Raw genomic sequence first — 14,799 nt, 5'->3', positions numbered from 1 at the left:
GCATACATCCATGCATGTTCATGTTAGCAGATAATGTAGAGGCTCTGGGTATGTTTACCCCAGTAGGTATGTTCTTTTTATGCATATCTACATATGTGATCAGTGTCTGTGTCTGTTTGTCTACATATATTTTATTTCACCTATGTAGAAGACTGTGGGGAGGAGGAATTTAAAAAAAAAAAGACATTTATATCTTCAGGTATGTTTTCTGATTTTTTAAAACATATATGAAATTCTCAACCTATTTACAAAGCAATTTATCAACTAGTTTAAATATATTGAAAATAAACTGATTATTTTATAGCAAGAGAATACCAGGTAGTAAATATCTGATTGGAATCATATCAGATAGGATGCTTTCTGGAATAGTTAAATTCTCGCTAATTTTAGAAAGTCTAATGGGCTTAACTCCCCTACTGAAACAGTGAGTCCCAGTTGGCTTTGCAGATAGTGGTTCAGGGCACGGGCACTTACTTTTTGTGATCAGCTCCTGGTTCCACCACTACTGGCTATGTGACCTTGGACAAGTAACCTAGTCTCTTTTGTGCCTCAGTTTCCTTATCTGCAAAATTAAGATAATATTGGCACCTACTTTATAGGGTTGTTGTAAAGATAAATGAAATAAAAGAAAGATTAAATGAAATAATTCATTGAAGGTGCATTGAACAATTCCTAGCACACAGTAAGCAGTCAATTAATGTTAGCTGCCATCGTTATGATTGCTATTATCATCATTAGATTCAGGGACAATTTCAGCTGCCTTCCCTGCAGATCCCATATCTGGTGTTGGGGGCTCCGGAGAGGAGATGGGGAAGAACATCTATCCTGAGCTGCCTCCCTGCTGAGGCCCCCATTTTCCTCTCTACCCTGGCCCAACCAGCCCCAGCCCTGCTTCCTGTGGATGTCAGGCAGTGATGCTCTTCCCCTCAGGCCTAGATAAAGGTAGGGTGGGCAAGGCCTAGCCACTGAACTCGCAAAAGTCAGCACCAGGCACCCAGGTTGGTGAGGGCACAGGGTATGTTGCCCAGCATACAACACTGCCTTGTACATGGCTATAAGATTAATGTCACTGAATTTTGAAAAGATTAGGCAATTTAATAATGTCTACAGCTACAGCTTCACCTGCCCTCTCACTTTCTCCTCCAAGGTAGCGGGGACTCATCTCTGGAGAAGGAGTTCCTTGGGGCCCCAGTGGGGCCCTCAGTGAGCACCCCCAACAGCCAGCACTCTTCTCCCAGCCGCTCACTCAGTGGTAAGTGTGCCCTCCTGCCCTCATCTGGCACTAGGCACCCCTGTTTGTGTTTGGCCCTTGATTCATCTTCCATGGGCAGCCATTTCCCCATCGCTGCCTCCCTCTAGTTTCCTGCTCTGAGTCTCTAAAAGCAGTAAGGAGCTCAGTGTCTAGGATTTTCCTGATTTCTGAAAGGAGAATGAGTGGGCATTGCCAGACTAGGGTGAAATTAAAAGCAGCATGAGTGGGATTAAGGTAAAGGCCCCAAAGAGAAAGTCTGGAGTTAGAGTAGCAGATAGATAGAAATAGCCATGAGCTGGAGTTAGACAGGAAATAGAGATGAGAAGGATCTCCTCATTACCCCCCTCCAATTCTCCTACCCAGACAGGGTCCCCAAGACTGCCTCTCAGCTGGCCCTAGATCTGTGACATTCTCTAAATGGTTGGAATAGCCAGGAATGTAGGTCAGAGCTAGAGCCAAAGCTTTCTCCTCAATGGCTCCTCCCTCCTCCATCCCCCTCTCCAGATTTCAGTGGAGGGGAGTAGAGGGGCTCAGTCTTCCCTGGTGGGAGGGTAACATCAGCCACAGCTGTCTTCCAGTTTTGCTCTCTCTTTAGCCCTGTCTCTTTAGTCCTCCTAGGACTGTTTTCCCGCCACTGTGACTTGCTGGCTTCCTGCCCAGGGCCAGTCAGACATCTTTCTTAATGACAAGAGAGTGGAGAAATAGGCCCCCTTAGCTTTCTCCTCTCCACAGTGACAGAGACATCCAATATACCCCAACTTTTTTCTCTTGATGCCTATTTGCTTGATCAGGGCATAGGAAGAAAACGTTGTTTCAGGTCCCAACAGGACCCTAATATCAACACTCAGGATACCTAGAGTATTGGTCTCTTTTGAAGCCTGAGTGTATCAGGGCTTAGAACTCCTTTTGGACTTCAGGAGTGCCATTCTGGCCTGGGGGCAGGCTCTCCGCTTTGCCTGTCTCTATCCTAAATACCATTCCACCCTCCAGCCAACTCCATCAAGGTGGAGATGTACAGTGATGAGGAGTCGAGCAGACTGCTGGGGCCAGATGAGCGGCTCCTGGAAAAGGATGATAGTGTGATTGTGGAAGACTCATTGTCAGAGCCCCTGGGCTACTGTGATGGAAGTGGGCCAGAGCCTCACTCCCCTGGTGGCATCCGGCTGCCCAATGGCAAGCTCAAATGTGATGTCTGTGGCATGGTCTGCATTGGACCCAACGTGCTCATGGTGCACAAGCGCAGTCACACAGGTGAGTAAGCCAGGGGACCAGGGAGGAACTCCTGGGTGGGCTGGAGAGGCAGAGGTGGTATTAGGAGGCCATGCTGGAGTGGGTGAGCTCAGAAAGGGAAAGGTCTCTCCTGGCACATTCCTCGCTGAGGAAAGGGGGGAGTTGGAATGTAGAGTCCCTGAATACCTGAACTTCCCTGGCATTTTCCTCAGCTGTTGTTATAAAGCTGACGTTTTTCTCAAATAGTAAGGGAAGGGAAGGTGTTACAGCCTCAAAAAAGATCCTATACCCAATGCAGGTAGGACTCATAGGTATTATTTGAGCCCTCCTATCTCATGAATAAAAATAGAAGAAAAAACATGACTACACAAGCCTCTCTCAGCTTCCTTGGGCTTCGGACTCCTGGATCAGATAGAGGCCAGTCAGCTTGGTTTTTGACAATGATCTGTGTTCTTAGCTAGCACCCTTCTCCCTGTCACACACACCCCCCAATCCACACCTTTCCTAGATAAGACTTTTCCCAGGGGCTCTGTATTAAGGATTTGTATGTGTAACACAGCCTGCCCTTCCAAAATATGTCCTGAGCAGCCTCCCTGAGGCAGTATGGGGCTTTGGGTGGGGGGCTAGCTCAGCCCTCAGAGTTCCTCACACCCAGTCCTGTGGGATCTGTTCTTTGTCTTGCAGGTGAACGGCCCTTCCATTGCAACCAGTGTGGTGCCTCTTTCACTCAGAAGGGGAATCTGCTGCGTCACATCAAGCTGCACTCTGGGGAGAAGCCCTTCAAATGTCCCTTCTGCAACTATGCCTGCCGCCGGCGTGATGCACTCACTGGCCACCTCCGAACACACTCAGGTCAGTGATCTTTCCAGTAGGGAGCTGAGGAAGTGGGATCCCAGTATGCCCAACAAATAGAGCTCAGAGACTTCTCTTGTATCTGGAGAGTTATAGTGTCTGTCACTGAGAAGGGCAGAGCACTCCCAGAATGGATAGGGCCCTGCCTCTCTAACCTCTCCTCTGGCCCTGCCAGTAGCTCAGTTGGTTAGAGCATCATCCTGATATGCCAAGGTTGTGAGTTCTATTCCTGGTCAGTGCACATACAAGATCAACCAATGAATGCATAAATAGGTGGAACAATAAATCAGTGTTTCTCTCTCTCTTCCTACCCCCTTCTTCTCTCTCTAAAATCAATCAATAAAATTTAACCCCTCACCTGACCTGTGGTGGTGCAAAGGATAAAGTGTCGACCTGGAATGCTGAGGTTGCCGGTTCAAAACCCCAGGCTTGCCTGACCAGACAGTGGTGCAGTGGATAGAGAATCAGCCTGGGATGCTGAGAACCCAGGTTTGAAATCAAGGTTGCTGGCTTGAGCATGGTCTCATGCGGCTTGAGTGTGGGCTCACCAGCTTGAGTGTGGGGTTGCTGGCTTGAGCAAGGGGTCACACTCAGCTGGACCCCCCAGTCCAGGCACATATGAGAAAGCAATCAATGAACAGCTAAGGTGCTACAATGAATAATTAATGCTTCTCATCTCTTTCCCTTCCTGTCTGTCTGTCCCTGTCTGTCTGTCTGACTCTCTAAAATAATAATAATTTTAAAAAAACAACCCAGGTCAAGGCACATACAAGAAGCAATTCACTCTTCCTCCCCTTTCTCTCTCTCTCTATCTCTAAAAAAATCAATAAATAACATCTTAAGAAAAATTTAAAGCCCCCCTCTGGGCAGCAGGTCTCATGGAAAATTTGAGAGACTCTGATGAGGTATTTTACATGTGCCACACTCTACCAGGGACTTAAGGAGTGCAGGCAGGTTCTTGGCTCATGACAGTCACCATACCCTCCCTGACTGGTTTTAAAGTTCACGCTGATGGGCCTGACCAGGCGGAGGCGCAGTGGATAGAGCATTGGACTGGGATGCGGAAGGACCCAGGTTCAAGACCCCGAGGTCGCCAGCTTGACTGCGGGCTCATCTGGTTTGAGCAAAAGCTCATCAGCTTGGACCCAAGGTCGCTGGCTCCAGCAAGGGGTTGCTCAGTCTGCTGAAGCCCCGCGGTCAAGGCACATATGAGAAAGCAATCAATGAACAACTAAGGTGTTGCAAAGCGCAATGGAAAACTAATGATTGATGCTTCTCATTTCTCTTCGTTCCTGTCTGTCTGTCCCTGTCTATCCCTCTCTCTGACTCACTCTCTGTCTCTGTAAAAAATAAATAAAAATAAATAAATTAAAGTTCACGCTGATGGCAGAACCACCCTACTCTTCTTTTTCATAAAACTTTTTAATTTAAAAAAAAAATTTTTTTTTCTTTGCATTCCTCTGAAGCTGGAAATGGGGAGAGACAGTCAGACAGACTCCCGCACGCGCCCGACCGGGATCCACCCGGCATGCCCACCAGGGGCTACGCTCCGCCCACCAGGGGGCGATGCTCTGCCCCCCCCCCCGGGGGCGTAGCTCCCCCGCGACCAGAGCCACTCCAGCGCCCGGGGCAGAGGCCAAGGAGCCATCCCCAGCGCCCGTGCCATCCTCGCTCCAATGGAGCCCCGGCTGCGGGAGGGGAAGAGCAAGACAGAGAGGAAGGAGGGGGGGGAGAAGCAAATGGGCGCCTCTCCTATATGCCCTGGCCAGGAATCGAACCCGGGTCCCCCGCACGCCAGGCCGACGCTCTACCACTGAGCCAACCAGCCAGGGCCAAAACTTTTTAATTTTTTAGAGAAAGAGACATTAATTTGTTGTTCCACTTACTTATACATTCACTGGTTGATTTCTTATATGTGCCCTGACCAAGGATCAAGTCCACGACCTTGGCATATTGGTACAACACTCTGAGCTACCCTGTCAGGGCCCATCGCACCCACTTCTGAGGCAAAAAGGTAACCCCTTTTTCCACTTGCACCTGCCCCAAGTCCCACACCTGTCACTATCTTCACTACCTTTCCCCTAGGCAACAATAGAGTTCTGTACATATCTTTTCTTCCTCCTGGTTCCTGAAAAGATCCAGAGGCCTCCCAAGCTGGAAGAAAGGAAGCCTAGGAAAAGATAATCCCATTTCCGTTCCCCATTTCAAGGGGTTTCTGAGCAGTAGCAAGTGCCTGGAGCTCAGTATCTGGAACAGTGCCAGGGAACTTGACTAACTTGATTTTCCAGCCCAGCCAAGACCAAATCAACATCTACCTGAATCAGCTGAACAGATAGCACTTTTGAAGGATTTTACTAATTTTTTTTTTAAACTTATTTATTGATCTTAGAAGGGAGATAGAAACATCAATCTTTTCCTGTATGCGCCCTGAGGGGGGAATCGAACCCACAACCTCTGCATATAATAACAATGTTCTTAACCAATTAAGCTATTCAGCTAGGGCACTTTTTACTAGGTTTTAAGCTTTTGGCTTGGACTTGGGTAAAGGCCAGGAGCTGAGCTGGCAGGAAAAAGGGAGCTCAAGATTGGGAAAAGGAGGAAGGAGGGCAGAGGGGAAAGAAATATCAGGGTTGGTCCCTGGAAACTTACTTTGCTATTTCTCTCTTTTCCTAAACTCTCATGGGCCAGAATTTAAAGGGACACAGCAATCACCTCACCACCCTCCACTTTTTTCAGCCACATACCTTGCTTTAGGTTCTCTCACCTTGGAGCTAGGACCTCTTCATCTCTAAGTATGTGGAGAAACAACAGGGAGAAAGATCATCATTGATTCATGCTTTATAATCTGCAGAGCATTTCATTGTGTCTCCTCATGCGATCCTCATATCAATTCCAAGGTAGATGTTGCTATCACCATGTTGCTGACAAGGAAACTGAAACTCTAGAAAAAGGAAAAATGACTTGCCAGTCATAGAGCTGATCTTTTTACAGCCTCACTGGAACCCCATCAAGGCCCAGTGCAAGAGAGATTCATGCTCCCTTTCCTGGGAAAACAGGCATCTCCCCCTGCTGGTTTGGAACAATGACGTCTGGGCCCCTAGAATTCTAACGGACAACTAATCCTTACTATGGCAGGGGTGGGTGTGGAGTTTGGATGTTCTGTAAGAGAGTTTTAAGGCCAGAAGAAGACACAGATGTATTGTTGTGCCCCACCTTTGTGAAATGCTTTCTATTACAACCCACACTATAAGAAAAATGAGGTTCCTTTCGGTTGTTAAACCATTTCTCTGAGTCTTGAGTGGATGGGGACCATGGCTTTAATTTCATCCCCCAAATACTGAGCAAGAGCAAGATAGCAGTAGACTGAATCAAGGTCCAGTTTAGGCATGGGATAGGAGGCGGGTTCCTGGAGACACCTTCTCCTTTCTCCCTGTTAAGTAGGAGCAAGATACATAAATTAAAATATAAGATACCTTGTTTCTCTCACTTTTTTTCTCTGCTTTCACAAATATCATCTCTCAAAAGTTGTCTTTAAAGAAAGTATTGATCAGTTTCCAAACCTTTTCTCTTCACCAGAAACAAAATCTTTGTAACTTGTTCTTAGAGAAGAAGAAAAAAACCTCCAAAGTTGTTCTCTTCTTTTTATACTCTATTGTTTTCCTCTCTGTTCTTTTATTCTTTTTTTCTTCTCAGAATTTCTCTATCAGTTGATTTTTTTTTCTGGAGATTGCTTTGTATCTCAGTGTAGAAAGACAGAAAGAATAATAAGCAGTAAAACTGGGCTAAGAGTGGAGGTAAAAAAAGTACAAAGCCTGGCCCTGGCCGGTTGGCTCAGTGGTAGAGCGTCGGCCTGGTGTGCAGAGGTCCCGGGTTCGATTACCGGCCAGGGCACACAGGGGAAGCGCCCATCTGCTTCTCCACCCCTCCCCCTCTCCTTCCTCTCTGTCTCTCTCTTCCCCTCCCGCAGCCGAGGATCCATTGGAGCAAAGATGGCCTGAGCGCTGGGGATGGCTCCTTGGCCTCTGCCCCAGGTGCTAGAGTGGCTCTGGTCGCGACAGAGCTACGCCCAGGAGGGGCAGAGCATCGCCCCCTGGTGGGCGTGCCGGGTGGATCCCGGTCGGGCGCATGCGGGAGTCTGTCTGACTGTCTCTCCCCGTTTCTAGCTTCAGAAAAATTAAAAAAAAAAAAAAAAAGTACAAGGTCAGTGAAAACTGCCCTCCCCACATCAGCAGATCTAAGGGCTGTCATTTCTGTCACCCCAGCCCACCAGTTTCCCCCAAACCAAAGCAGATAGTTCATAAGCAAAAAATCCCCTTGTCTGATAAACAACACTGACACCCGCCTGCCGCGTGGAAAGGTTAAACCGCAGTGTGGGCCTCAGACTCGGAGATCCTGGGGTGGAGCCAATCTGCCTGCCAGGGATGATCCTTCACCAAGTTCCTGGGTCCTTCTTTCCTTTGAGCTGCAGTTTGGCCATCTTGAGTTTCACCAGCAGTCCAACACCATATGCTCTGAATCCCCTTTCTCCTCCCATAGATGCTCATTGTGCCTCTCCTCCAAGATTTGGTCATCTATCTGTCCATGCTCACAGCTGAAGTTGGGGAGAGGAAAACAAGCAGAAGAATTCAACTGAGCCACATCCCTTCCTCCTCAAGCCAGGGAACTTTGCTCCTGGATGATTTTGTAAAGCCAGGACATGGAGAAATAACTTTGAGGCTATTTCTTTTCTTTTTCTTTCTTTCTTTCTTTTTTTTTTTTTGAGAGGAGAGACAATAGAGAGAGACTCCAACCAGGATCCACCTGGCAACCCCTGTATGGGGCTGATGCTTGAATCAACCAAGTTATCCTCAGTGCCTGAGACTAATGCTCAGACCAGCTAAGCTATCCTCAGCTCTCGGGGCAAGCTGGAACCAATTCAACCACTGGTTGTGGGAGGAGAAGAGAGAAAGAAGGGAGAGACAGAGGAGAAGAGAAGTAGATGGTTGTTTCTCTTGTATGCCCTGACCGGGAATTGAACCTGGGATGTCTGCACGCTATGCCAACGCTCTCTCTATCCACTAACTGGCCAGAGCTTTGATGTTATTTCTTAACTCTCTCCTCCAGTCTCCTCTCCCACAGTGGGCAAGCCCTACAAGTGTAACTACTGCGGCCGGAGCTACAAACAGCAGAGTACCCTGGAGGAGCACAAGGAGCGGTGCCACAACTACCTGCAGAGTCTCAGCACTGAAGCCCAAGCTCTGGCTGGCCAACCAGGTGGGCTGTAGGCAGGGCTGTGCTAGGGGAAGATTTTTTTTTTTTTCTGTATTTTTCTGAAGCCGGAAACAGGGAGAGACAGTCAGACAGACTCCCGCATGCGCCCAACCGGGATCCACCCAGCACGCCCACCAGGGGCAATGCTCTGCCCACCAGGGGGCGATGCTCTGCCCCTCCTGGGCGTCGCTCTGTTGCGACCAGAGCCACTCTAGCGCCTGGGGCAGAGGCCAAGGAGCCATCCCCAGCGCCCGGGCCATCTTTGCTCCAACGGAGCCTCGCTGCCGGAGGGGAAGAGAGAGACAGAGAGGAAGGAGAGGGGGAGGGGTGGAGAAGCAGATGGGTGCTTCTCCTGTGTGCCCTGGCCGGGAATCGAACCCGGGACTTCTGCACACCAGGCCGACGCTCTACCACTGAGTCAACCGGCCAACGCCTAGGGGAAGATTTGATCTCTGTCCTTAGCCTATCGGGAAAAAGAGATCACAAGGAAATATAAAATTAAGGGTTAAATGTATATAATTGATCTCTGTCCTTAGCCTATCGGGGAAAAAGAGATCACAAGGAAATATAAAATTAAGGGTTAAATGTATGTAATTGTCCCCTAATTATCTGACATGTTGTAGGGATGCACTCTAGATAGGGCAAAGTAAGCAAAAACCTAATTTCTTTTTTTCTTTTGGTTTTAAAAGTATTTTTATTGAATATATTAGGTTGACATTGGTTAATAAAATTATATAGATTTCAAGTGTACAATTCTATAATACATCATCTGTATATTGTATTGTGTGTTCACCACCCAGGTCAGATCTCCTTCCATCACCATCTACCCCTTTACCCCTTTCTTCCTCCCCACCCTTTCCCTCTGGTAACCACAATATTGTTGTCTATGTCTATGAGTTTTCTTTTTTTTGTGTGTGTGTATTTTTCTGAAGCTGGAAACGGGGAGAGACAGTCAGACAGACTCCCGCATGCACCCGACCGGGATCCACCCGGCACGCCCACCAGGGGGCAACGCTCTGCCCACCAGGGGCGATGCTCTGCCCCTCCGGGGCGTCGCTCTGTTGCGACCAGAGCCACTCTAGCGCCTGGGGCAGAGGTCAAGGAGCCATCCCCAGCGCCCGGGCCATCCTTGCTATGGAGCCTCATTGCGGGAGGGGAAGAGAGAGACAGAGAGGAAGGAGAGGGGGAGGGGTGGAGAAGCAGATGGGCGCTTCTCCTGTGTGCCCTGGCCGGGAATTGAACCCGGGACTTCTGCACGCCAGGCCGACACTCTACCACTGAGCCAACCGGCCAGGGCCGAGTTTTCTTTTTTTTTTTAAACTTTAAATGTTTTATTTTTTTAATTTTATTTAGAAAATTAACTTTAACAGGGTGACATTGATCAATAAGAGTACATAGGTTTCAAGTGAACATTTCTATAGCATATGAATTGTTGCTTATGTTGTATTCCCATCACCCAAAGTCAAATCATTTTCCGTCACCATACATTTGTCTCTCTTTATACCCTTCCCCCCACCTCCGCCCGCCTCCCCACTCACTTAAGTCCTCTACTCCCTTCCCCTTAGTAACCACTTCACTTTTGTCTATGTCCATAAGTCTCAGTTTTATATCCCAACTATGTGTGAAATCATACAGTTCTTACCTTTTTCTGATTTACTTATTTCACTCAGTGGAATGTTCTCAAGGTCTATCCATGTTGTCATAAATGACCCTATGTCATCATTTCTTATGGCTGAGTAGTATTCCATTGGATATATGCACCACATCTACTTTATCCAATCCTCTGTTGAGGGACACTATGGTTGTTTCTGTGTCTTGGCCACTGTGAATAATGCTGCGATGAACATGGGGGGTGCATGTGTCTTTACAAACCAATGTTTTCGATAGATTCCCAGTAGAAGGATTTCTGGGTCATAAGGTAGTTCTATGCTTAATTTTTTGAAGAACTGCCATACTTTCTTCCATAGTGGTTGTACTCATTTACATTCCCACCAACAGTGGATGAGGGTTCCTTTTTCTCCACAGCCTCTCCAACACTTATTACCTGTCTTGTTGATAACAGCCAATCTAACAGGTGTGAGGTGGTATCTCATTGTAGTTTTGATTTGCATTTCTAATAGCTAGTGAAGATGAGCATCTTTTCATATATCTGTTGGCCATTTGTAAGTCCTCTTGGGAGAAGTATCTGTTCAGGTCCTCTCCCCATTTTTTTTTTTTTTTTTTTTTTTACAGCAACAGAGTCAGAGAGAGGGATAGACAGGGACAGACAGACAGGAATGGAGAGATGAGAAGCATCAATCGTTAGTTTTTTTGTTGCACACTGAGACACCTTAGGTGTTCATTGATTGCTTTCTCATGAAGGTCTGCAGGCCTTCAGCAGACCGAGTAACCCCTTGCTCGAGCCAGTGACCTTGGGTCCAAGCTGGTGGGCTTTTGTCAAACCAGATGAACCTGCGCTCAAGCTGGTGACCTTGGGGTCTTGAACCTGGGTCCTTGGCATCCCAGTCTGACGCTCTATCCACTGCGCCACCGCCTGGTCAGGCCTCTCCCCATTTTTTAATTGGACTGTTTGCTTGTTTGTTGCTGAGCTTTGTGAGTTCTTTATATATTTTAGATGTTAACCCCTTATCAGAGCTGTTGTTTGCAAATATCATCTTCCATTTAGTTGGCTGCCTATTTGTTTGTTTCTTTTGCTATGCAGAAGTTTTTTAGTTTGATAGAGTCCCATTCATTCATTTTTGCCTTTACTTCCCTTGTCTATGGGGTCAAATTCATAAATTGTTCTCCAAAGCCAAGGTCCATGAGCTTAGTACTGTACCTATGATTTCTCCTACATAATTTATAGTTTCAGGTCTTATATTTAGGTCTTTGATCCATTTGGAATTAATTTTTGTGCAGGGGGACAAACTATTGTCAAGTTTCATTCTTTTGCATGTGGTTTTCCAATTTTCCCAGTGCCACTTATTGAAGAGGCTTTCTTTTCTCTATTGTGCGTTTTGGCTCCTTTGTTGAAGATGATTTGTCCATATATATGTGGTTTTATTTCTGGGCTCTCAATTCTGTTCCATTGGTCTGTATGTCTGTTTTTCTGCCAATACATGCTGTTTAGATTATCGTGGCTCTGTAGTATAATTTGAAGTCAGGTAGTGTGATACCTTTGGCTTCATTCTTTCTCCTCAGGATTGCTTTAGCTATTTGGGTTTTTTAATGGTTCCATACAAACCTGGTAATTTTTTGTTCTATTTCTTTAAAGAATGACATTGGAATTTTGATGGGGATTGCATTAAATTTGTATATTGCTTTGGGTAATATTGCTATTTTAACTATGTTGATTCTTCCAATTCATAAACATGGAATATTTTTCCATTTTATTGTGTCTTTTTCAATTTCTTTTAATAATGTTTTATAGTTTTCAGTATATAGGTCCTTCACATCCTTTGTTGACTTTATTGCTAGGTAATTTACTTTTTTTTGTTGCAATTGTAAAAGGAATTGGGTTTTTTTAGCTCATTTTGCAAAGTTTCATTGTTGGCATATAGAAAAGCAGTAGATTTGTGCATATTGATTTTGTATCCTGCAACTTGACTGTATTGGTTTATTGTTTCTAATAGTTTTTTGGTGGAGTCTTTGGGGTTTTCTATATACAGGACCATGTCATCTGTTAAAAGTGATACCTTTACTTATTCTTTCCCAATATGGATGCCTTTTATTTCTTTCTCTTGCCTGATTGCTCTGGCTAAAACTTCCAGAACTATGTTAAATAAGAGTGGAGAGAGTGGGCAGGTTTGTCTCATTCCTGATTTTAGAGGTAAAGCCTTCATTTTTCATCATTTAGTATATTAGCTGATGGCTTTATTATGTTGAGGTACTTTCCTTCTATTCTGATTTTATTGAGTGTTTTAAACATTGCCTGACCTGTGGTGGCGCAGTGGATAAAGCGTCGACCTGGAAATGCTGAGGTTGCCGGTTCGAAACCCTGGGCTTGCCTGGTCAAGGCACATATGGGAGTTGATGCTTCCAGCTCCTCCCTACCTTCTCTCTCTGTCTCTCTCTCTCCTCTCTCTCTCCCTCTCTGTCTCTTTCTCTCCCTTTCTCTCCTCTCTAAAATGAATAAATAAAATTAAAAAATAAATAAATAAACATAAAGAGATGATGAATCTTATTGAATGCCTTTCCTGCATCTATTGATAGGATCATACAATTTTTGTTCTCTATTTTGTTGATGTGGTGCATCACATTGATCAACTTCTGTATGTTGAATCATCCCTGTGCTCCTGGAATGAATCCCTCTTGATTGTGATGTATTATTTTTTTAATGTGTTGTTTTATTTGATTTGCTAGTATTTTATATTGGATTTTTGCATCTGTATTCATAAGAGATATTGGTCTGTAGTTTTCTTTTTTTGTGTTGTCCTTGCCAGGTTTTGGTATCAAGGTTATGTTGGCCTCATAAAATGTGTTGGGGAGTATTGCTTCTTCCTCTATTTTTTGGAAGACTTTGAAAAGAATAGGTACCAAATCTTTGAATATTTACAAATTTAAATTTTATTAATGTAACCATCTGGTCCTGGACTTTTGTTTTGGGGGAGGTTTGGGTTTTTTTTGGTATTTTTCCGAAGCTGGAAACAGGAAGGCAGTCAGACAGACTCCTGCATGCGCCCAACCGAGATCCACCCAGCGCGGCCACCAGGGGGCGATGCTCTACCCATCTGGGGCGTTGCTCTGTTGCAACCAGAGCCATTCTAGCACCTGAGGCAGAGGCCATAGAGCCATCCTCAGCGCCTGGGCCAACTTTGCTCCAATGGAGCCTTGGCTGCGGGAGGGGAAGAGAGAGACAGAGAAGGAGAGGGGGAGGGGTGGAGAAGCAGATGGACACTTCTCCTGTGTGCCCTGGCCGGGAATTGAACCCGGGACTCCTGTACACCAGACTGATGCTCTACCACTGAGCCAACCGGCCAGGGCCTGGGGGAGGTTTTTGATAGTTGTTTCTATTTCCTCTCTGCTTATAGATCTACTTAGGGTTCCCACTTCTTCATGGCTCAGTCTAGGAAGATTGTATAGTTCTAGGAATTTATCCATTTCCTCTAGGTTGTTGAATTTGGTGGCATACAATATTTCATAATATTCTACTATGATCCTTTGTATATCTATGATATCTGTGGAAATTTCTCCTCTTTCATTTTGGATTTTTTTTTTTTTTCTGAAGCTGGAAACAGGGAGAGACAGTCAGACAGACTCCCGCATGCGCCCAACCGGGATCCACCCGGCACGCCCACCATGGGGTGACGCTCTGCCCACCAGGGGGTGATGCTCTGCCCATCCTGGGCGTCGCCATGTTGTGACCAGAGCCACTCTAGCACCTGAGGCAGTGGCCACAGAGCCATCCCCAGCGCCCGGGCCATCTTTGCTCCAATGGAGCCTTGGCTGCGGGAGGGGAAGAGAGAGACAGAGAGGAAGACGCGGCGGAGGGGTGGAGAAGCAAATGGGCGCTTCTCCTGTGTGCCCTGGCCGGGAATCAAACCTGGGTCCTCCGCACGCTAGGCCGACGCTCTACCACTGAGTCAACCAGCCAGGGCTGGATTTTGTTTATATAAGTCTTTCCTCTTTTTTCCAAAAAATAAAAAATAAATTACCTAGGAATAAAGTTAACAAAGGAGTTTAGTTTAGTGGTTTGTTGATTTTATTGATTTTTTTCAAAGAACCAGCTTTCTTTTTATTTTTATTTTATTTATTCATTTTAGAGAGGAGAAAGGGAGAGAGAGAGACCCAGAAGGAGAGAGAGAGGAGAGACAGAGAGAGAGAAGGTGGGGAGGAGCTGGAAGCATCAACTCCCATATGTGCCTTGACCAGGCAAGCCCAAGGTTTCGAATCGGCGACCTCAGCATTTCCAGGTCGACGCTTTATCCACTGCGCCACCACAGGTCAAGCCAGCTCTTTCTTATATTAATTTTTATATAGTTTTTTTTTTAATTTTTAAAAAAATTTTTTTATTTATTCATTTTAGAGATGAGAGGAAGAGAGAGAGAGAGAGAGGGAGAGAGAGAGGGGAGAGACAGAGAAGAGAGAAGGAGCTGGAAGCATCAACTCCCATATATGCCTTGACCAGGCAAGCTCACGGTTTCGAACCGGTGACCTCAGCATTTCCAGGTCGACACTTTATCCACTGTGCCACCACAGGTCAGGCTATATAGTTTTTTTGTTCTCTATTTCATTTA

The 14,799-nt window shown here is 46.0% G+C and overlaps 1 protein-coding gene across 5 annotated transcripts in view; it reads left to right on the top strand.

The window, feature by feature from the left end:
* IKZF4 (IKAROS family zinc finger 4) overlaps window positions 1–14,799 on the top strand; it is a 41,091-nt gene that overhangs the window by 17,995 nt on the left and 8,297 nt on the right. For 4 of the 5 annotated variants that reach the window (XM_066258454.1, XM_066258453.1, XM_066258452.1 and 1 more), the window contains 4 exons: window positions 1,148–1,252; window positions 2,243–2,503; window positions 3,167–3,334; window positions 8,438–8,587. In XM_066258454.1, the coding sequence (XP_066114551.1) occupies window positions 1,148–1,252; window positions 2,243–2,503; window positions 3,167–3,334; window positions 8,438–8,587 (684 nt within the window). The remainder of the gene's footprint in view (window positions 1–1,147; window positions 1,253–2,242; window positions 2,504–3,166; window positions 3,335–8,437; window positions 8,588–14,799) is intronic. The other variant, XM_066258455.1, reaches the window with a different exon arrangement.

Source organism: Saccopteryx bilineata, chromosome 2 (assembly GCF_036850765.1).
Source record: "Saccopteryx bilineata isolate mSacBil1 chromosome 2, mSacBil1_pri_phased_curated, whole genome shotgun sequence".
NCBI lineage: Eukaryota > Metazoa > Chordata > Mammalia > Chiroptera > Emballonuridae > Saccopteryx > Saccopteryx bilineata.
Note: the sequence above shows the minus strand (reverse complement) of the source record. Positions and strands in the feature narration are given on the sequence as shown.